The sequence below is a fragment of the Lutra lutra genome, chromosome 8 (assembly GCF_902655055.1).
Source record: "Lutra lutra chromosome 8, mLutLut1.2, whole genome shotgun sequence".
In the NCBI taxonomy this organism is placed as follows: Eukaryota; Metazoa; Chordata; class Mammalia; order Carnivora; family Mustelidae; genus Lutra; species Lutra lutra.
The window spans coordinates 97,709,609-97,733,435 of record NC_062285.1 but is presented as its reverse complement, the minus strand read 5'-3'; the positions used below and the strand labels follow the sequence as shown (position 1 = coordinate 97,733,435).

The following is a 23,827-nucleotide window of genomic DNA, read 5'->3' as shown; positions in this document are numbered from 1 at the left end:
GAACATTTTCCTCCTTTTTTCTTTTCTTCACTCTTTTCTCTTTATTATGTCTGTATGAATGGATGGATGTTGGCTGAACCAAATGTGGCAATCATTTCATAATATATATAAATGAAACCATCATGCTATATGCCTTAAATTTATACAGTGATATAAGGCAATTGCTTCTCAATAAAACTAGAAAAAATAATAACAAAAAAGAAATGAAAAGAAATACTATAAAAAATGAATTTGTCAAATTTCCAAAACCAAAGTGTATTCACACTCACCTAAACTGAAAACTTCAAAATCACTTTTGACACATGTTATCGTTTGCTAGGATCTGCTCATTGACCTCTCACAAAATTTTTCACTGATATGTCTTTATTTTGCTTTTCTTGCCAATAACCAGGACAGAGGTTCTTATTAGTTAAATTTATAATGGGTCTCCTATCTTTCTGCTCTATCCACTTAATTCCATCATGATTAGTATTCATAGCTGAGTCATGTGTCCCTCTAAGTTCCCATTCATGTTTTTCTAGGAGACATTTACTATTCATTGCAGTCATCTGCATCTCTCCCTCTGTGATTGCCTTGACGTCAGGAACCAAATCCTTTTTGTATTTCTCTCTATACCTGGCCCACATAAGCACCCATGATTTTATTGTTGCTGAACGCAAGAATTAGCCAATCATCTTCTGGACTCAAAGACCTTATAAAAACCTAAAACTATGTTATTTTTTCCAGAGGATCAAGGCAATTGACATCATCCTATTACCTAGCACAGGGTCTGGAATCCAATAAGCACTCAATAAATGTTCACTGAATTAATAATCAGAAATCACTTAGATCCACAGTTTTTAGCTAGTGCTCTACGGATAGATGTTAAGAATGTCATAACCCCCAAAACTGTTCATGAAGTTGTTGCAGATAAGAAAGGTATGTGTGTTTCTTTGTGGAGTGAGTGGGTAGCTCTTTTCAGATTCTCAAAGTTTCTTTGACTTCAGAAAGTTTAAAAACCACTGATTTACATTGCTACAGCATGCTAACATTGAAAGTGTCCATGGATTGATCTAATCCCATCTCATTTGTAGATCAAGTCCCAGAGAGAAACTTAGCTCTTCCAAGCCCACATGGCTGACCAGTAATCAACCTCACCTAGTTCCAGTACTATTTCCATTACATCATGCTATTTCTGAAAGCACTGGTTGGGGATATAAAAAGCTATTCCCTACCCTCAAATGATTTAAGATCTAATTATACTGATAATCATAATAATGCCTGAGATCTGAAAAGTAGATTTCCATTTGGGAAGCAGCCTTATGTCAGTGTCTTACGTTGATAAACTTGGAACCTAAAAATCACCAGAATCAAAGGATATGTCATCCTACTAACCCCTTGCTTCCCCTCCACATCAACTCATGAATATTTCCTATGTATCTGACCTTCATACTGCAAGCCTTTTGTCAAGATTGTTTTTAAATGGAAGAAAAATGATCCTCTATTCAAAGCACATTCTTGACTCTTTACCAGCATGAACTTGGATTTGATGCATGACTAATCAAGACAATCCATTGCCCCCGATATCAGTTTAACTATAGAGTTGTGTCTGAGATGCTGTCTTGTTGATTTTAGCTGATTGTGTCAAAGCCCTTTTCCCTTTCTAACACTTTTGTTCTACGTTTTGGGTGAAAGTATCAATATTTCTAATTCTGCATCACATCATCTCATCGTGCAGCAAGGCAGGTCTCACAAATTACCTCCAATTCCACCTGGAGAGCCCCTTATTGACTTAAGGGTCATGGTATGTAGTCTGGTTTTTCTTCCTATGATAGTTGCTTTGTTTTCAATAAATTGCCTGGGTCATTGACTTTTCTTACTCAGCCCATGCATAAAAACTTCAGAATTTCTCTTCCTTTATTCTGTGTTGAATAAATTCTAGCTACATTGTAATTGGTTCCAGTGAATATCTTGAAGAAAGCATACCTGTCCTGGCTCCATTTCTGCAGGGAGATATATTCTAATACAAAAAGTAACCAGTACACGTATGCCAACAAGAGATAATGAAATGCAACTTGCAGATGTAAGAAGTATCATGGGAAATATAGCTTAGATGCCAAAATATTGAAATTTCTGAGTTATTTCATGCTTTGAAGGAAAGTGGAAGAGAAGTTTAGATATAAGCTTTGTCAAATTGATTGATCAATTGATAGATTGAGAGAAAAAACACAGGCACACATTATTTATTTGTTTGTATATTTATTGGGGGAACCTCAGGTGCACAAATTGGATTAATCATAATTCTTGGTTCAAGAAACCGTGTTTTGTCACTTTTATTTATTTTTTAGGCTTCCAATTCAATTTAGGCACTTAATTAATTATTTTAATAATTTAATAGGCACATGAGAAACCACTACCCAAAATAACAGCTATGTATAGAAGAATGAAACTCGACTACTCTCTCACACCATGTACAAAGATAAACTCAAAATGGATGAAAGCCCGCAGAATGAGGCAGGAATCTATCAAAATCCTAGAGGAGAACATAGGTAGTAACCTCTTCGATATTGGCCACAGCATCTTCTTTCAAAACCCATCTCCAAAGGCAAAGGAAACAAAAGCAAAAATAAACTTTTGGGACTTCATGAAGATCAAAAGCTTCTGCACAGCAAAGGAAACAGTCAACATAACACAGAGGCAACCTGAAGAATGGGAGAGGTTATTCAAAAATGACACTACAGACAAAGGGCTGATATCCAAGATCTACGAAGAACTCCTCAAACTCCACACATATGAAACAGAAAATCACGTCAAAAAATGGGCAGAAGACATGAACAGACACTTCTCCAAAGAAGACATACAAATGGCTAACAGACACATGAAAAAATGTTCATCATCATTAGCCATCAGGGAGATTCAAATCAAAACCACATTGAGATACCATCTTACACCAGTCAGAAAGGCCAAAATTAACAAGACAGTAAACAACATGTGTTGGAGAGGATGTGGAGAAAGGGGAACCCTCTTACACTGTTGGTGGGAATGCAAGTTGGTGCAGCCACTTTGGAAAACAGTGTGGAGATTCCTTAAGAAATTAAAAATAGAGCTTCCCTATGACCCTGCAATTGCACTACTGGGTATTTACCCCAAAGATACTGATGTAGTGAAAAGAAGGGCCATATGTACCCCAATGTTCATAGCAGCAGTGGCCGCAGTCGCCAAACTGTGGAAAGAACCAAGATGCCCTTCAACGGATGAATGGATAAAGAAGATGTGGTCCATATATACTATGGAGTATTATGCCTGGTAGTGGGTATTATGGAGGGCACGTATTGCATGGAGCAATGGGTGTGGTGCATAAACAATGAAACTTGGAACACTGAAAAAAATAAAATAAAATTAAGATGTTAAGAAAAAAAATAATAAAAGCTAGAACCTTGACAGTAATCTGTATCAAATCATGCAGTTCCCACCCCACTGATTCATCCCAAGGTAGCCATCATCTTGACTCCCAGTTTCATCTCTCTCTTCTTGCCTTTCACCTTGCATAGTTTTAGTATTTATATAGTCCTAAAATTACAGGTTTAAAAATTTTAGTTCTTCTAACATTATTTTTAAAAAGGTTATTTTATGCAGTATGTACTCTCTTAAGACTTTGTTTTTCACTTAATGTTATATTGATAAGATTCACTTATATTTTGTGTTTTGATGTTAAAGGCAAAAATCCATATTTTTGCATTTTGAGTTAAAAAGAAATTATGACTGCTATATAATCTCACTGTGTATATATGGTCCATTCATCTTCTCTCCCGTGGCTGGGCGTCCTGTCTCATACTTGGTCTTGTCAGGTTTTTAAATTTTGCTGACCATGTGGTTATAAAATGGTATTTTGCCATGGTCTTGACTTGCATTTCCTTGATCACCAATGATGTTAGACATCTCTTCATGTATTAACTACATGTTTCCTCTTCTCCCAATTTTCTTTTGGATTGTTTATACTCTTCTTGGTAACTTTTATCATGTCTTGAGTCACTAAGGTATGCTGGAATTAATATCATCACCATCAATTCACATTAATCATCAGTTATCATATTTAATTCCGTCTTGTACATGACATTTTGCGTGTATGCAAAAAAACAAGATTAGAATTCATTTCTTGGGCTCTGTTAAAAGATCCATTTAATCACTCCAAGTAGTGTAACAATCTTTCCCCTCTGGAAATGTGTGATCTAAAAGTCTAAAACTTTTCTTTTAAATGCCCACAGAAAAAATCTACTCACTTACCTTCACTGTCCCAGGTTGTCATCTGTGATCAATTACTCCCTTAGACACACTACATTTCAGCTGTTCTCTGTTCTTTTTTTTTCAGTGCCTGACAAGGTCCAGGGAGTCAGTATTAGTAACTCAGCCAGGAGTGACTATTTAAAGGTATCCTGGGTGCATGCTACTGGAGACTTTGATCACTATGAAGTCACCATTAAAAACAAAAACAACTTCGTTCAAACCAAAAGCATCCCCAAGAGTGAAAACGAGTGTGTGTTTGTTAAGTTAGTCCCTGGACGGTTGTACAGCGTCACTGTTAGTACAAGAAGTGGACAATATGAAGCCAGTGAACAAGGGAATGGAAGAACAAGTAAGTGGAAAGCTTGTAAAATCTGATGGTTTGTTGGGACTTGAAGGTCATCGAGTAAATAAAATATCTGAACCTTGAATTCTCTCTGCTTCCTGACCAGTAAATTGCATTCCCACTCTCACCTGGAGCTAATATCATTCAGCCAAGCCATGGCCTATAATTGCAGAATATTTATTGGTAGATAAAAGCAAGCACAGTCGGGAAGCAAGAAGACCAATTGTCCCATTTTTTTTCCCGGTCTTCCTGCACTGTGGCATTTAAAGTTCTAGACATCTTGTTTTATCTTATGATTGAGGTCATAATTCATTTTATAATTATATCCTACCAACACTTGGCATAGAAGATTTATGTCAGGAAAAAATTACAATTTTAATAGTTGCTTCCAATTTTTCTCATTTAATTATGCATGAAGTAGTTCAAGTGGTTTATTTGGGGAAGAGAGATGTTTGCCAGTTCCTTGAATGTGATTCATAAATTACTGTGTAGGTAAACTTTGATCAGTCACTTTCCTGAAGTGTCTTGCCATACTCCTCCCTAGTCCCAGAGCCCGTTAGGGATCTAACGTTGCGGAATAGGAGCACCGAGGACCTTCTGGTGACTTGGTCACGAGCTGATGGGGATGTCGACCAATATGAGATCCAGCTGCTCTTCAACGACATGAAAGTATTTCCTCCTTTTCACCTCGTAAATACTGCAACTGAATATCGATTCACCTCCCTGACGCCAGGGCGCCAGTATAAAATTCTTGTCTTGACCGTCAGTGGAGAAGTACAGCAGTCAGCCTTCATTGAGGGCTTCACAGGTAATTTGAATTGTGGCTCTTGAACTTGAGTAGATGTGCTGGTGAATTTAGCATGTTGGGTAGCCGGGTGTTTGGGTTGAGAATAATAGGGTCAAAGGGAGATGGCAAGAAGTGAGGTTATCTTGATGGTGAACATGATGTTGTCCAAGCTGGATTAACAGAAGTAAAGTACTCTGTAGGGTAAGAGAAAAAAGCTTTCAGAGAAATAGCATTGGACTAATGTGACTAGCTGGTGCTTGTGAGGCTTACAGATTAAATAAAAATAACTCTGTGGCTTGGGTTTCCTTTGGAACTCCGTTAGGAGTGTTGTTATGACCGTTAACATTTATTGACAGTTTACCATGAACCAAACGCACGGCAAAGTGCTTTACGCGGACATTTTGTTCAATCCTCACAACTCTGTGGGCTGGTCACTGTTACCATAACTGCCATTTCTCTGATGAAGAAACTAAAACTGATGGAGAGTAAGTCATTTGCCTGTAGTCCCCCAGCTAGTAAATGAGTAAACCAAGACTTGGACCAAGGCAATCTAACTAGCCCCTCACTCTACTACTGGCATCCTTCATTTCCACTTGCTGGCTTCGATGTCCCTCTAAATTTCCCCAGTCAAATTCAGTTCAGGCAGAAAAGTCTGAGAAAAATGTATCGATATATGTATCGATATATCGATATATGAAAGTGAACTATTTTATTTTAGTATTTTAGTACATGCCAAAATATAAGAAGCGTGACAATTTTGGTTGAAAATTTCCATAGTTCATTCTCTAAGTGATGACTTTTCCATCTATTTTCCTTTTTAGTTCCAAGCGCTGTCAGAAATATTCACATCTCTCCCAATGGGGCGACAGATAGCCTGACAGTCAACTGGACTCCTGGTGGGGGGGACATCGATTCCTACACGGTGTCAGCATTCAGGCAGAATCAAAAGGTTGAGTCTCAGACAGTCTCCAAACACGTCTCGGAGCACACATTCCACAGGCTGGAGGCTGGGGAACAGTACCAGATTGTGATCGCCTCAGTCAGCGGCTCCCTGAAGAACCAGGTAGACGGAGTGGGGCGGACAGGTGAGTGCCCACCTGGAGAAGAGCCAAACTGTTTTCCACGACAGGACAGCAGATGGACAGGCTTAGCTATTCACAAGTCAAAAACATCCGAACTCAAAGCCGTAATTCAATTTGTTTGAAGAGCCCTTTTCATAGTTTCTTTTTGCATTTTTCTTTCGTAATAGAGATCTTCAGAACAAATGAAAGGTCCTGAAGGGCCATATCACTTGAATAAATTTTCATACTTGCTAAACGATGTAGACTTTAGTTTTAACACATAGACTTCTGTAACTATTTACATTAGCTATTTACATTTAAATAGTTACTATTTTCTGTAAAATTTACCCTTCTCAAATTTTTTTTTAAAAATGAACACCTATGCCATTTACTTCATTTGTTACAAGAATAAGTAACAAATGAAGGAATAATGTGCCTCTTTATATTAATATTACCAATAATATATTACTTTTAAAACACGAATAAGCTGAAAGCACCTTCTAACTGCCAGGCATTTAAAAATGATCTCTAGTCACATTAGAAAATAGAGATCATTATTTCCATCTTATAGATGAGGAAAGTAAGGCCCAGAATGCTTATAAAACATTATCAAGGATGCACGTAATAAGATCAAGAGCTATAACTCAAATCTAGGTTTGTCTGGCTCCAAACCTTTTGCCTTCTCTACTGTGGTAGAATACTTATCAGATGCCTTCCGTTCCCATAACCACTCATTTAGCTGTGGGCCTGGGCTTCTGTCCTGTCCCCTCCTGTGTATCTATTCATATATGTATCTCTTCAACCATATGCCAAGCACTATGCTTAGAAAATGGGAGTTCAGTAGCAAAATAGAGCCCCCAACCTCAAGAAGCTTATAGTCTAGTTAAAGAGACAGGGAAATAAAAAGACAATTACAACGTGATAACTTCTAAAATAAAAGTAATAATGGGGTGTGTTAGGAGCAAACATGAAGAGCCACGGAAGGGTTTCAGGGAAAAGTAGCATTTAAATAGACACTAAGAAGTCATCCTGGTGACATGGGTGTTGACCTTGGCTGCAGCAGAAAAAAAAAAGGCCTGAAGGTGAAAGAAAGCACGGCACACTGAGGACCTACACACTGTGTGGTGTGCTAGAGTAAAATAAGCCGTATGGCCAAGGAAGTAGATGGACCAAATCATGAAGGGCCTCATATGCCTTGTTAAGGTGTTTAGAATTACGAGAGCCATTGAAGAGCCATCTGCATGGTGCTGCCAGGAGACTATGCAGATATAGTGTGGGAGGTGAGGAAGGAAGGGCATTGTTCAATCATGTAGTGAGGGATGATATAGTCTTAGGGGAGTGGTAGTGGACAGAGAAGGGAGAGAAGTGGATAGATCAAAGAGATAGAAGTTGTAGGACGTAGAAATTTCAAGACCCATGTTTGATTATGTGTAGTATAAGAGGGACAACCCACATTTCTGACTTGTGCCAAGAGGAACAAAGGACAATAAGGAGGTATGAGGAGGTTAGCTGAGGAGTCCAATTTGGGCCTCTTAGGAACTGGATGGAACATGCAGGGAGAGATGTCATTTGCAAAAATAGAAGAGAGATCTGAACTGCAAGTTTAAATTTGGGAGTCGTCACCATATGGGTAACAATTCAAACCATGGGAGTGAATGAGATCTCCTAAGATTATGTAGAATGAGGAAAAATATGAGCCTAGGACAGAAAATCTTACTAAAAATATACTACTTTACCTTTCCCATCAGGAGCCATAGTAAAAAAAAATTATTATATACTACTGCTTAGGTCAAGGCTGAAAGGTTTGAGGTGAGTTAATCTTGGGAATGAAAGTCTAAACATAATTCCACCATCCAAACTATATTCACTGAATGTAAATTTGTTCAGCATCTTCCACTTTCTAGATACATACATCTGAATCACTTTGCATATTTATCAGAGTCACTTTCACTAATTTTTCTACTTGTTTGACTTTAAGAGCCTGTCTAAATTCAGAGGGGAAAAAAATAGAGACTCAAAGCAGGTGTACAGATAATCTAGGCCAAGAAATACTGTCTCGTAAGGGCACATGGAAAGTGTCCATGGGACATGAGTGAAATGGTGGCAACCTCTTTTCTCTGCCACTGATTTAAAGTTTTTCTCACCTGCTTTCTCAGTTGGCTTAGCCTAAGTGACAGAACCTGACAGCCCTTGCTTCTCTTCTTCCTTTGCAGTCCCAGCGTCTGTCCAGGGAATAATTGCAGACAATGCATACAGCAGTCATTCCTTAACAGTAAGCTGGGAAAAAGCTGCCGGTGTGGCAGAGAGATACGAGATCCTGCTTCTAAACGACAAGGGGATCCTTCTGAGTAACACGTCAGAGCCAGCTGCCACCAAGCAGCACAAATTTGAAGACCTAACTCCAGGAAAGAAATACAAGATACAGATCTTGGACTGTCAGCGGAGGGCTCTTCAGCAAGGAAGCCCAGACTGAGGCCGCACAGGTAATCTGCACAGCTCATCGCTTCGCCCCGGATCCATCCCTGGGTGCTATTCCTTCAGAGCCACAGGGTGAAAGGGATGAAGCCACACGGGGAGAGGACAGCTATTTCGTGACACGACGGGATGTCACTATGATTTATCACTTCCACATCAGTCAGCCTCTCATGGGGGCTCCAGCCTACCCCACTCCAATTTAGATGTATTATTAAAACCTACTGCCATTGTGTTAAGTACCACCAACCTAGTGACTTTAAACAACACCAGTTATTTTCTTAGAGTTCTGGAGGTCAGAAACTGAAAGTGAGTCCTAAGGGCTAAAATCGAGGCTTCAGGTATCAGCAGGACTGTGCTTCTCCTAGATACTTCAGGGGGAGATCCTCTCCTTGCCCTTTTCAGCCTCCAGAGGCCACTCACATTCCTTGGCTCACGACCCCTTCCAGCAATAGCATCGTTCCAACCTCTGTGTATGTTGCCATATCTCTTTCTCTACTCTTCTGCTTCCCTCTTCCATCTTTTCAGGACTCTCGTGATTACATTGATCACCACCTGGACAATCCAGCCTAAGCTCCCCGCCTGGAGATACTTACCTTAATCACATCTATAAGGTCCCCTTTGCCACATTAAGGTAACATATTTCCAGGTTCCTGGGGATTAGGACATGGACATCTCTGGGGGTCGTTATACAGACAATGACCCTGGTCTGATGGCTTACTCATTAAGGAGCTCCTTCTGAAAGGGAGGGGGGTGATGCTGACAGAAACATGAAGATGAACTTGGCATGCTTTGTCCTGGAAGAGCTGGCTGACTGGTGGGGGAGACAGACACACAGACAAAAGATGACGATACGTTGTGATAAGGATTATATAGAAGAAAGGAATATCCAACATCAAGAAGAGCGTGGAAGTCTGGTGGAATTGGGAGGTCTTCATAAAAATAGATCTTTCAGTACTATCCTGAAAGATGAAACAATTCTGCACGTGGAGAGAAGGTAGAAAGAAACCCAGTGCAGAGATCCTGTCCTTGGGGAAGACTGGGAGGTGAGAGAAGGACCAGTGAGGAGCCACGGGTGGATGAAGTGTGGGTGACATGAAGGAGAGGTGAGGCCGGGGGAGCAGACTGAAGCCAGATTAGAGAGTGCCTGGCACAGCTTCCTCGGGAATTTATTTTTCCTTATAAGCTGTGAGGAGATCATACGAGGTTTTCAGCCAGAGAGTGAGTGTTTTGTAATAAAATTTGTACCATAAAAAAGATAAATCAGATGGCCACGGGGAATAGATTGAATGGAGAAGAGACTCACTCATTAAATCATTTGTCACTGAGCACCTACTATGTGCTAGGTGCCTTACCAAATGCTGGATACATGGAAGTGAGTGAAATAAAGCCTGATGGTCATGAAGCTCATATTCTAGTAGGGGAAAAAAAGGCAACAAGCACAATAAATAAGTCAAGAGTGTAGTAGGTTAGATGGTAGTGAATACCAAAGAGAAAATTAAGTCAGGAAAGTGGGGTAGCAAGTGTTAGAGGCTTACAATTTTGGATAGTACAGTCCTCAGAGGTGTGGTCGAGAAGGTGATAACTGAACAGACATCTGAAAGAAAAGGGAGAAAGGGCTATGCCGGTATTTGCGGGAAGAATATCCCTGTGCAGAGCAAACAGTGAGGCAGAGATTCAAGCAAGAGTGTGTCTGGCCTGTTGGACCGGTAAAGAGACCGGTATAGCTGGAGCAGAGCGAGAACAAAGTAGGGGGATGTAATCAGAAAGGTAGTTGGGGTCATAAAATGATTGCAGTTATAGAAATGATAAGGGTCAAAAGCTAAACCACCACAGGGCCCTGCTGAAGAATTGTAGGTTTAGTCAAGAACTATTTCTACATGAGATAGATGGCACTTGGTGTCTGAGTAGAGTACGGAAGGAAGAACGAAGATTCGGAGTGGCCCCCTGGGGTGTCTGGTAGAAGATGATGCATGAATTGAGATAAGAGAAGTAGGAGGAGGCCGTGTCAAGAAGAAATGGACAGGGTTCAGTTGCATACTGAGTTTGAGATGTCTGGATGACTTACAGCAAGGGATGATCAAGGGTAATTGAAAATATGGCCCAAGCTCAGAAGAGTGAGCTGGAGATAAATATTTGGGCAAAATTCCAGTTAAATCCATGTCTTAGTCTGTTTAGGCTGCAATAAGAAATAATACCATAAACTGGGTGGCTTAAACAACAAACTTGTATTTCCCATGGGTCTGGATGCTGGAAGTCCAAGATCAAGTCACCAGCTGATTCAGGGTCCATTGGGGGCCCATTTCCTGGTTCATGGTTGGCATCTTCTTGCGGTGTCCTCACATGGTAGAAGGGCATGAGAGCTCTCCGGTGTCTCTTCTATAAGGGCACTACCCCCATTCATGAGGGCTTCACCCTCATGACCTAACCACCTCCCCGTGGCCACATCCCCAGTACCATCCCCTTGGGGGTTAGGTTTCAACATATGATTCGGGGGTGGAAGGGACATAAACATTCAGATTATAGCAATCCACGAAGCGAATGAGACTGGGTGCTCAGCTTGTGTTACGGAACGTGCAGAGGACAAAGGATGGAGTGATGGAAGGAGCAGCTTTTAAGGAGAAAGCACAAGAGGAAGTGTTTGGAGCGGAGGGAGGAGAACCAGGAGAGACCAAGGCAGGTGTCCAGTTCTGTTCCCACTGGTAGCCCAAGACTTCTGCGGTATCAGGCAGCCCCTGTGCAAACAGTTGGGTAGCCGGCCACTTCTGAGGGCTCTTGATCACTTTGCCAATGGGTGCCACTGAAGGCCGAGAGGGTCATCGAATCCCAAGGTCGATCTTTTTTTTTTTTTTTTTTTTTAATGACTTTGGTTTTTCTCTTGCTTCTCTTTCCTCGACCCCTGAATTGAATCTCCTTCGGCCCACTTTCTCTTTCTCTCCCACTTCTCTTCCCTCCCTGCTGCCCTCACCTCCATGGGCCATTCCTTAGCTTTTAGATGGCATTCAGAGATGTGTGTTTGTTTTGTTTTATTTTTTAAATTTCTGATCTAGCTCTTAGTGTTAGGAAAACATTGAGTCACACAAGTCAGATTAACATTTATTTCAGACCCAAAAATGTTTTGAAGATCATTTCCCTTTATTGGTTTTCTTTGTTTCTCTCTCTTTGTTTTGGGGGTTTTTTTTTGGTTTTGATTTTGGTTTTTTCGTTAACAGTTTCAGCATCAGTCATGCACAAAATTCAGTCTTCTTGTTTTGGGGTCTCCATGAAGTTGATATTTTCTGAAGGCAGAGACAATGTGTTTTGGGTTGCTGTGCAGTGTGGTCCCTGCTGTCCTCGGGCCTGGGCTGTGTTGGGGGCATGCCGAAAGTCAGTCTCACTGTCCTGGCTCAACTTTTGCAGTCCCCTGCCGCTGTCACCACCTGAGGATCACAGAGAACTCCACCAGACACCTGTCCTTCAGCTGGACCACCTCAGAAGGGGAGCTCAACGGGTACAATATCTTTCTGTACAACCCAGATCGAACACTTCAGGAGAGAGCTCAGGTTGACCCACAAGTCCAGAGCTTCTCTTTCCAGAACTTGCTGCAAGGCCGAATGTACAAAATGGTGATCGTAACTCACAGTGGGGAGCTGTCTAATGAATCTTTCATATTCGGTCGAACAGGTAAGGCCCAGATCCAACCAAGCCGGAATGTAGAATGGAGAAATTATCTCAGTATTCACTGGCTTTTCTGTGATGTGTCCTTCATTTCCAATTCTATACATGGTCTAGCTCTATATGAACTTGGTGACCTTCAGGCTTTTTGACCCTAAACCAGATCTTTGATTCTGTACCAGAATAGCTTTGGCCGCAGCTTCTGCTCTGTTGCCACCACTTGTAGACTTCATAGGGTTTGATGGAAAAATGAATCTGGCTCCTCTATGTGCCAGCTAACCAATACAAGAGGGTTGCAGCCCATTGTGGCTCCATTCAAGCCATTCCCCTTGGGAAACTTCCACACAGGTCTGGAGAAGGTCCACTGTGGAAAGGACCAATCCATGAGTACTCCGTGACACAGCACAGCATGAACGGAACACAAAGAATTGCAGAAAAAGGAGAGAGAGAGAGAGACATCTCTCTGGGCTGCCAATAAGAAACGGAATTGACTCTTTTCCCATAATTTGAGTCATTGTCTTATCTTTCTATTCGGTTATTTTTTTCACATCTGATGATAGTTTTTGAGTGCTTTCTGTGCCACGTGGGGCTCACTGCTGGACAATGACCGTGGAACGGTGCTGATGAGCCCCCCGACCCCACTGAGCCCACATAAGCGTGGGGCTGGGGTGAGGGAATGGGCACAGGGAAGAGGGGGCAGACAGCAGATTTTTTAAGGGAGATGACTTGGGAACACCCTTGAGTCTAAGAAAGAAAAAAACAACATGCTATGACAGGGAGACTTGACAGGACAAGATAGTACTTTCAACAGAGAAAGCATTTCAGCTGAGCCCTGCAGGTGAGGGCAGCCGTGTGAGAACACATCCCAGGCACCCAGCAGAAGATCTCAGTGTGTTTGGGGAAGGGAATGAAAATGAGCAACAGATCCAGATCGGCCTAGAGCTTGAGTAGAATTGCCTCCGTGTTACCACTTCCAGGGACCATCTGCCCTCTGCACATCTTCCCTTCTCTGCTCATTAATGTTTTAAAGTTCTTCCATCGAGAGACAAGAGTCTTCACTCTGGAGAAGAACGAGGCTTACATACCCACGGGATAGGTGCCAGTATGACTGAGTACACAGTGGTAGACGTGACAGTTAGCACTCTTCTCCCAAGTGAGGCTCAAACTGATATAGTTTGGGTAGGAAAAATTGAGGGAACGGAGAGCCTACGAGAGGGTGGAGGGGAGGCAGAGACAACCCAGAGGGTGTGGGGGAGGGGCCTGGGTGAGATGGGCCAGCTTGGAAGGAGTTGGGACCTTCTGTGAACACTTTCAGGCCTTTCACAGGCTAAGTTATAAACTGTGTGACCAGTTTTAATAAATCATTGCTGAAGATCTCATTTTAGATGTTTATCAGACTACATGAGGCAAGCATACAGAAGTCACCACCTGTGGTGTTGTTTGTTTTTTTTTTTTAAGATTTTTATTATTTATTGAGAGAGAGAGCAAGAGAGAGAGCACAAGCCGGGGGAGGGGCAGAGAGAGAAGCAGACTCCCCACTGAGCAGGAAGCCCAATGTGGGCCTCAATCCCAGGACCCTGGGATCCTGAGCTGAGAGAAAGGCAGCCGCTTAACCACCCACTGAGCCTCCGGTGCACCCCTGTGGTGGTTCTTTTTATTTTCATTTGTACCACAGCTCTAGACCACATGCCCCTAAACCCACGCCCTGAAATACAGGCCAGATCTGACTCCACAATTGGGACTACTCACCTATATGCCCAACATCACTCATATCCTCACCTGTGGGCCAAATGCCTTTGTTTCTAACTCTCGTTCTTAGTAAAGGCTTTCACTGTGTTTAAGTCCCAGCTTCCGTGAGTAACCTCAGAGGATCCAATCGGAACATGACAGACAGTCTCTGGTTCAGCTGGAGTCCCGCCTCCGGGGACTTTGACTTTTATGAGCTGATTCTCTACAACCCCAATGGCACGAAGAAGGAGAACTGGAGAGACAAGGACCTGACCGAATGGCGTTTCCATGGCCTTGTTCCTGGAAGGAAGTACACACTGTGTGTGGTAACTCACAGTGGGGACCTCAGCAACAAGCTCATGGGGGAGAGCAGAACAGGTAAAAAAAACCCAGTTGCCAAAGGCTAGTATTGGTGGGACACATTTGAGTTACAGTTTTCGTAAGAAAAAGGGAAATCAGTAATGTGTGCTATGTGCTAGCTCCTGAACTTGGAAAGGCACTATGATACAGTGGATAAAGGAAACAGACCTTATCTGCAAACATACCACGGAAGATCTAGGAATATGATCTAGGTTCTTAGCTTAGCTCTGCCACTTACCCATGTGAAGCTAGGAATGTCCTGAGCATCTCTAAGTCTCAGTTTTCTTATCTGTAAAATGGGGAAAATCATATACATCATCATTGTGTTGCCATGGGCAGTGCTTTCTAAATAGTTTATTTCCTGGGCGTACGCAGACAATGTTAGTCTGAATGCCACCCTGGGGTCAATGAACGAGGCTTTCTGGATGTAACTGTCAGTGGACTGTAGCCTTCACACCTCAGAAATCTAATGGAACCAGTACACACTTGTAACCCATTCAGGGCCCACTCCTGTCCCACAGTACTCCAGTAAGGAAACTCTGGTTATGAAAATTGAAGAACGTGTGCATTAAACATTTGAGGAGAGTACCTAATGCATAGTAAACACTACAGATAGAAGCTTCTGTATAGGTTTTCATAGTACCTCTTCTTACAAAGTACGTTGATGTATGTCTGACATCACTCAGCTGTCTTATCTGCATATATTATGGCATAGACATGTTTATGTGATTATTTTTCATGTTCTCCTACGTACAGCCCCAACTCCTCCCAGTCTTATGTCATTTGCTGATGTTACAAACACATCCTTGGCCATCACGTGGAAGGGGCCACCAGACTGGACAGACTACGATGACTTTGAGCTGCAGTGGTCCCCCAGAGATGCAATCACGGTCTTCAACCCCTATAGCAACAGGAAATCAGAAGGACGCATCATATATGGTCTTCGTCCAGGGAGATCCTATCAATTTAGTGTCAAGACTGTCAGTGGCGACTCCTGGAAAACCTATAGCAGACCGATATTTGGATCCGTGAGGACAAGTACGACATGTTTACTACTCTTGGTTCTCAGACATGACATGTTTACTACTCTTGGTTCCCCCTCAGAGGGAGGGGGAAGTATGTATTGCGACATCTTATTCCAGTGAGGCGTGGCTTAAATCCACATTTTTACTTGGGATTGGTTAGATGTGAATTCAAGCAGCAGTCAACATAGACTTGTTCATTCCTTCAACATTAACAACAGTGGAAAATAAAGAAATGATCTTCCCCTCACGGAGCTTGCGGTTCAGTGGGAGGTGTGAGGAAAGAAGTATTTGGCTTTCTAGAAACTCATGGTGGGTGCATCTAACCCTGTACAAGAGAGCTTCCTGGAAGAAGCAGTCTCCAAACCAAAACCTAAGCAAAGAGTAAGATTCACCAGGTAGATATGGGGAAAGAAGTGGAGAATATTCTAGGTAGAGAATAAAATATTTCAAGATGAGGCGGGGCAGAGCAGCTGAAAGTAGTTGACCAGAGCATAAAAGGTAAGGATTAGGAGAGTCAGGTGATAGAATGTCTTGAGAACCACGGTAGTGACTTTAACTTTATCCTCGATCAATTGGAGTTACTGAGGGATTTTCAGCCAAGATATAATAATCAGACTTACACTATAAGAAGTCACTCTGGGTACAGTGTGGAATATAGACCATAAGGGGCAAACTAGAAACAGAGGGATCTGTCAGGACACGTGGTTATAAATCCTAAAGATAAAAATTCTTCAACAATGAAATACTTACCAGTTTCTTCCCAAAGGCATTTTGGAATAGATAAAACAAACCTTGAAGAAACAAAGGTTTTCAGCATAGGAACCTTAATCCAAACATTTATTTTTCAACAATACCAATATGTGTAGTTTCTAAGATCAGATCAGAGAGTTAGTGGTTATTGATGAAATAGATCATTGAAAAGTAGGAATTTAAGCAGGTAGCTATTTCACGTATTCAGCAAACATTAATGTTATAGTAATTATAACTCACACTCCACATCGTATCCAGAGAGCAATTTGAAATTAAATAGCTGAGTCTCAAGAAAAATAGGCGAAAAAGAACTAAGAATTTTCATTTACGGCAAGCTCAAGATGGGTTTTTGGTGGTTTACTGTGGGCTGTGTGACACATGTGCTCAATTGAAGAACTCAGTAGAGGCAGGGCTCAGCAGATGGCTTCTGGAGTACTATATTCTGTCCTGGGTGCTGGAATTTAAGAGCGGCCTTTACCAAATGGGGCAGGCCTACAAGGAGAGCAGCTGGCAAGAAGAGGGACTCAGTGATGCATTTGATAAGGAATGACTGAAGGAACTTTGAAGATTGCATTAGATAGGATTGGATTTGGTTGTGGGTAACAGAAAGCCCAAAGTAACAGAGAGTTAAACAACAGAACTTTAAAATTCTCATGTAGAATCCTTCCACAATTCTGGGTCTCTCACATCTACTCCAGCCATGATGAACAACTTACAACTCCTGATCTTCTATCTCCCCCCCCCCCCAGCCCTACCCTGTGTGCCTGGATTCATACTTTTCTCTGCCTGAAATGCCCCTTTACCAACATCTTGGTGAGGCATCATCTCTGCCGGAAAGCCTTTGCTAACTCCGGTCCACCATTAACTCCAAAAAGTTGTCTAACGCTCTGCCCAGCACCTTCTTTGTCCATTTCTTCTGGTTCATTCTCCTTTCTACCCTGTTTTATGGCTGTTGCAGACTCCTCTTCCCTCCTAGAGGGAATTAGGGCTGATGCCTAATTCACTCCCATACTGTTCACAGTCCATAGAAGGGCACCTTGCCCATAGCAGGTACCTATTTCTTAGTGAACGGGGCTATGACGGGAGGTCTTAGAAGACATGTGGACTTGAGAGGCAGAAAGGAGAGGGGAGAAAGAACCACGGAAAGAGGCTGAAGCAAATTTCCATATTATTCTTTAAGTAAATTACCAGAATTATGAATCGGGCATGGTGTTTCTAAATACTTTCCCTAAGGCTGAACAGAGAAGGTGTCTTTGGGTTCCAGCTGTGGTTTGGTTTGAAGGAGTTCAAAAGATTAACAAGCAGTTAATGTTTGAAAAGACATAAGTACTGCTTGCCTCAAAGGCCAATTCCCTTATCCTGAAAAAAATCTCCAAGTTTTTTTTTTCTCAAAATCATTGTTATCTAAACTGTTATAGGTCTAAATATTTTAAACCTTGATATGAAACACAAATTCATCCAGTGGCACAAAGATGCCAAGTGTTTCAAAGTCACGATTGTTGAGGACAAAGAGTCCTGTGACTAAGGAGAAGGTGTCGGTAGAAGTGGGGTTTTGTGCCAAATCACAGCAACAGGTGATGATCTATTCTGCAAGCGGAGGTGGGGAGCTAGTGCCCCCAGCTGTGCAACCCACAGGCCCTGTACTCAGAGGGACCCCATACTCCGTTTAATTTTCTGTTGTCACCATCTTGAAATCTTAATATTTTGAACACAGAGTATTGCATTTTTCACTTGGCACTGGATCCTGAAAATTATGTAACCATAAACCTAACAAAGTTTATGAAAAAACATACATTTTATTCTTTTTAAAGATTTTATTTATTTATCTCAGAGAGAGCACAAGGAGGGGAAGCAGCAGAGGGAGAGGGAGAAGCAGGCTCCCCACTGAGCAGGGAGCCCAACTCAAACACAGGACCCTGAGATCATCATCTGGGCTAAAGGCAGACACTTAATCGACTGAGCCACCCAGGCACCCCCAAACATACCTTTGAGTTTGGGAAGGAAGGGCAAGTGGAGAAAAGAGAAAAGGATGAAAGGACCCAACAATGAAATGGAAGGGGTTTTCCCTATTTGGTCAAATATAGCTGTCTTTAGCCTTATTATTATTTTTTTAAATCTATCCCCATATTATGCAGTACTCTGTGAGCCTTCCTGAGTTTGATGTCCCTGGTTAGTGCTATCTGATCATCGTTACTATATTTTCTGCTGTGGCCAATGAGACAATGGTCAGCTTTTAAAACTAAGTATTTATCAAGACTTTTGACTCCTGGAATGAGATAGAGTGGTCTAGACCTAGATTTTCAAGTTCTATTCAAGAGCCTGAAGGCTCCTTAGAAATTCCTAGGGACAGGGGACAAGGAAAAGGAAGCCTCAGGGCAGTCACCCCAGCAGAGCATCCCTGACCCCCACCAAGGCACACTTAAAACACAGGACCAGAGCCCGTCTGATTTAACATATAGGGGAACGGAGACCTTTTCTTTTTGAAATGGCTTAGTTGCAAAAATTAAATTTAAAGCCTGTGTATCGAAATCATACAGTTTAGCGTCATCGTAGGGGAGGCCTAGAGTTTGGTTAGTAACCTGTGCGGTCAGGTCGGCTAGGTGCTTATCTGTCATACTGTATCTCTTACTCCTTGTAGAGTCACGCACAACAACCCCTGAGATCATGATCGCTCTTCATTGAGTCCCTACTGGGTCGGGCACTGTCTCAGGCCGGAGAAACTGACTGACCATGAGCACAGGGGCTAGAAGAGCATGGTGTATACAGGGAACCACGAGCATGGTGTATACAGGGAACCACGAGCATGGTGTATACAGGGAACCACGAGCAGTTACTGAACTGGAAGATGGCTTGTGAACAGAGAAGGCAGAGAATGGAAGCGGAGTGGGGGCGGCGGGAGGGGAACAGAGCCAGGGCCTAGAAGGTAACAAGGAAACAATGCCATGTCTTAATTTTCTCATAAGAGCTGGTTTTTATTGAGCAATTACTATACCAATGCCATGTCTTTGTTTTTGTTTTTGTCTTTTCTCATAAGAGCAGGCTTTTATTGAGCAATTACTATACAAGACACAGTTTTTAGGTGGCTGTGCCTGCTTCAACTCAATGACCCATCACAGTCCCCACAGGAAGTAGGTTCTCTTAATTTTCCCACTTTACAAATGTGGCACAGACACGGCAAGTAACTTGCTTGGTAAACAGAATCTGAATTCAGGCAGAATCTGAATTCAGGCAGGCCAAGCTGCCCTTTTAACCTGCTGGCTACTCAGCCCCAACTTCCACCTGATTTCTGCTCCTTAATTTTAGTGTGGACGCTATATTTAGTGTGTATTTGTGTTTCCAATCACACTGGCACTGGATGATTTTTTAAAAGGACAGCATTTTAATTTTTAGTTGCTCTCAGAGTGTGGTCTGGGAAGCAGAAATTCCTTGGGAGATCCTTAAGAATTTCTTTCTTTCTTTCTTTCTTTCTTTCTTTTTTTTTTTTAAGATTTTATTTATTTATTTGACACAGAGAGAGAGATCACAAGGAGGCAGAGAAGCAGGCAGAGAGAGAGGGTGAAGCAGGCTCCCTGCTGAGCAGAGAGCCTGATGTGGGGCTCGATCCAGGACCCTGAGACCACAACCTGAGCTGAAGGCAGAGGCTTTAACCCACTGAGCCACCCAGGCGCCCCAAGAATTGTTTTCTTTCTTGAAAAGCAATCCAAGTAAATCTTGAAACTTATGTAGATCTCACAGCACACTGGGCCCAAAGGAGCTGAAGGAAGAAGAAAAAAAAAAGTCTCCCTGAGTTGTAACATGTCTGTCCCTCTCTGCCCTGTAGAGCCAGACAAGATTCAAAACCTGCACTGCCGGCCTCAGAACTCCACGGCTATCGCCTGCTCTTGGATCCCTCCTGACTCTGACTTTGACGGGTACAGCATTGAATGTCGGAAAATGGACACTCAGGAAGTTGAGTTTTCCAGAAAGCTGGAGAAAGAGAAATCTCTCCTCAACATCATGATGCTCGTGCCCCACAAGAGGTACCTGGTGTCCATCAAGGTGCAGTCGGCCGGCATGACCAGCGAGGTGGTGGAAGACAGCACCATCACAATGATAGACCGTAAGTGTTTCTGGAGGTGATGCACGCAGCGAGACCCCGGTTCGACCGGGCACACAGCTCACCTTCCCAGGAGCCAGACCTGGGGTCCCTTGCAAGAGAGAATGGGAGAGCCTCCAGGCTACGGAGACATTTTTCCGCGTGTAGGTGAAGCATCCCGGCAGGAAGTGATTTAAACAGTCTTCAAGCACTTTGAGTGTTTCAAGACAACACGTGGCCTGATAGAGCTGGAGGTATCACAGAGCTTTTAGGCAATTTGGTGGTACAGCGTCAGGAAATCCTCCCCTCTCATTATGTTTAATGTGCCTCTGGCAAATCACTTCCTCTGCTTCCCTCCGGGAGAGGAGAAGGAGGTTTTTCTTGATTGTAAGTTTTAAACACACACACACACACACACACACACACACACACACACACACACACCCATGTAGGGGAGTGGAGACCCTCATGTCACTGATTGTCGTTTATATGAACAAGCGGAGTCCTGACTCCCCTGGGTTCCTTCTTCATCCTTTTCAGGGCCCCCTCCTCCACCTCCGCACATTCGGGTGAATAAAAAGGATGTGCTGATTAGCAAATCTTCCATCAACTTCACTTTCAACTGCAGCTGGTTCAGCGACACCAACGGAGCTGTAAAGTACTTCACGGTGGTCGTGAGGGAGGCGGATGGTAAGTGATCACCGACTCTGCTTCATCAGAGGTCACCTGGATGCCGGGCGATGTCCCCAAAACCTGCTCAAAGGCTCTTCCAGCAGCAAAGCCTGTTACTCACCGGATTTAACTACGAAATGGGTGAATGATAATAGTAGCAACCGCAACCATAGCATAAATAGCCTCACGTAGGGATGTCGGGGCTCGTTGGAAGAGCCCTGGCTCTGCGGTGACCCCCAGAGCCTTCTCCACGGCTCACTCAGTGCTGATGGCTCCTTCTCAGCTCTGCCGTCGAGCAGTTGTGTACTTCCGCATCTTCCCCGCCCGATCTCCAACAGCCCAAGGAAGCACAGGCTCCATACCACCCACTGATTCACAGAAAACACTCAAGAGCTAAAAAGAGGGAAAAGATGATCCCGAAAGGCAGTCTTCCTTTCTCTACTGAATTTTCAACAGTAAATTTCATTTTCTCATCAACGAAATTATTCGCTGTCTACCTCATTCCTACAGGCCAGGCAGATACTAGGTAAGAGTTGTAACAACGTTGCGTTGTCAAGTACGATTTCTTGGAGCTTCTTATGTTGGCATTTGTGAAACCACCTAGAGGAGTGTCGTGTTTGCCACGGAGGCCTTGTGCCCAATTCCTCCAAAACATGTGTGTGTCTGCGGTGGCATCGTATATTTGACATGCCTTAGATTTTCCAAAATTGTTTAAGGTGTTACACACCCCTGCCTCTTTTAACCTCTTTGTGGGCGGTGAGAAACTTTAAACCCGACCAGCGCTGGAGCGGGTCCTAGGCTAGATAGGATTATAGTCTCACGGGATAGCTAAGGGTCCGTGTGCTTTGACGTTTTATTTAATTGTACTGAAGTTGGTTATGCAAAATTAATTAAATGATATAAAGGGTCAGGGATGCATCCCAGATGTCCTTACATCTCACAAATAGGTATATTTACTTATATCTACAGATAAGGATTTAAGAGAGAAACCTGCGAACTATGCAGAGATCATTAGATTTGATGACGATGCAGTGGAGATAATGGTTTCCTACATGGATGTAAGGCAGTGACCAAAAGGAAGCCACACTCCAGCAGGCAGCCTTGTGTTCTGCAGCCTTGCGGGTTTCAGTTATTGATGTTCCGTGGAGATGGGCTGTGCTCCCCTGGCGATCTAAGATAACAGTCCGTCTCCTATAAATGTCAATCATAGCATATATGTTCATCCCAAAGGCAACATTCCGTTTCATTTACTGTCAACAAGGGTTATATTTCCAAGACCCACTCATTTTGAACAAATTTTATTAAACAAGAGTCCAGAATGCAGTGAACCCCCGCAAAACCACTTCTCGAAGTGCATGGTTAATGGTGTCCTATCTCCATAATATTTATCTTCCTAATTATGCCTTCCTCCAGCCAACATCAAAACGAGTTTATGGTGCCAAAACACACAGCAAGCTGGGTGGACAGGGCGAGTTCTGGGAAGCGTGCTGCAGGAGGGGCCAAATTCAAGCCAGGATTAAACTATACTCAAGATAACAGAGAGCTGTGCACGGAGCTGTGATCTGACAGGGTGTGGCACAGGGAGCGTGCCTGCGGGTGACTGCTCTGGCCTTGAACTTGATTTTTCTTATCTCTTCCCTATTTCCTAGGTCATGAGGATTTCCTTATTAGCTCAGCTACAACGGTCATTGGCAAGGCAGAGAGCTTATTGAGTGGGTTGACTCTCCCAGCGGGGAGTGGCCAACTTTCGGGAGGTCTGGAACATGTCTACCATCTGATGCAATGAGTTAACTACCCAAGCCCACATGTTTTATTTCCTAGAAATATGATGGTGTGTGTCTGTGTCTATATATATAAATCCACGTGCGTGTGTATTAAATGTTGTATATACACACTCTTTTTAATTTTTACTTTAGAAGAAGTGGATTAAAATTAATTTCATTAGGAGACTTTCACAGCATACTTCAAGATCAAAGTGTCTGCCCTTTGGAGCTGACCGGAGATGGTGGGAGAGGGGAGGCAGACTTAGAAGCCTAGGGAGAGATCCCTCAGGTCACAAGGAAGCCAGCAGCTCACCGTGGGTTTTCTCCCCGCAGGCAGTGATGAGTTGAAGCCAGAACAGCAGCACCCTCTGCCCTCCTACCTAGAATACAGACACAACGCCTCCATTCGGATGTATCAGACCGATTACTTTGCCAGCAAGTGTGCAGAAAACCCCGACAGCAACTCCAAGAGTTTTAACATTAAGCTGGGAGCAGAGATGGAGAGCCTGGGTGGAAAATGCGATCCCAACCAGCAAAAGTTCTGCGACGGGCCACTGAAGCCACGCACTGCCTACAGGTTAGACATATTACCTTCATTTTGCAAGAAGGGACAAGATGCGGAAGAGGGGGGCTCAGCTGTCTGGGCGTCCAGCAGATTACTAACCAGCATTACCACAGTGCTGTGCATGTTCCTGGGTAGTTTATAAAGTCTGGGTTCCTGCCTCCATTCATGGGTGATGTGTAAAGAAGGCCTTTGGCATTGTGCAAAAGCTCCAATCCATTATACGAAGATCGTTCTTTCTCCTCACACTTCTTTAGCACAAATCAAACAATTTATTTACTATGTTAATACTGTAAAAGTGTCCAAACAGAA

The 23,827-nt window shown here is 43.0% G+C and overlaps 1 protein-coding gene across 1 annotated transcript in view; it reads left to right on the top strand.

Moving 5' to 3' along the window:
* The window catches only part of PTPRB (protein tyrosine phosphatase receptor type B), a 113,315-nt gene that overhangs the window by 62,546 nt on the left and 26,942 nt on the right, over positions 1-23,827 (top strand). The window contains 12 exon segments of the mRNA XM_047739421.1: positions 4,349-4,612; positions 5,151-5,414; positions 6,215-6,478; positions 8,668-8,885; positions 8,887-8,928; positions 9,978-9,987; positions 12,326-12,589; positions 14,423-14,686; positions 15,425-15,706; positions 20,264-20,542; positions 21,059-21,208; positions 23,287-23,530. Of these exon segments, the coding sequence (XP_047595377.1) occupies positions 4,349-4,612; positions 5,151-5,414; positions 6,215-6,478; positions 8,668-8,885; positions 8,887-8,928; positions 9,978-9,987; positions 12,326-12,589; positions 14,423-14,686; positions 15,425-15,706; positions 20,264-20,542; positions 21,059-21,208; positions 23,287-23,530 (2,545 nt within the window).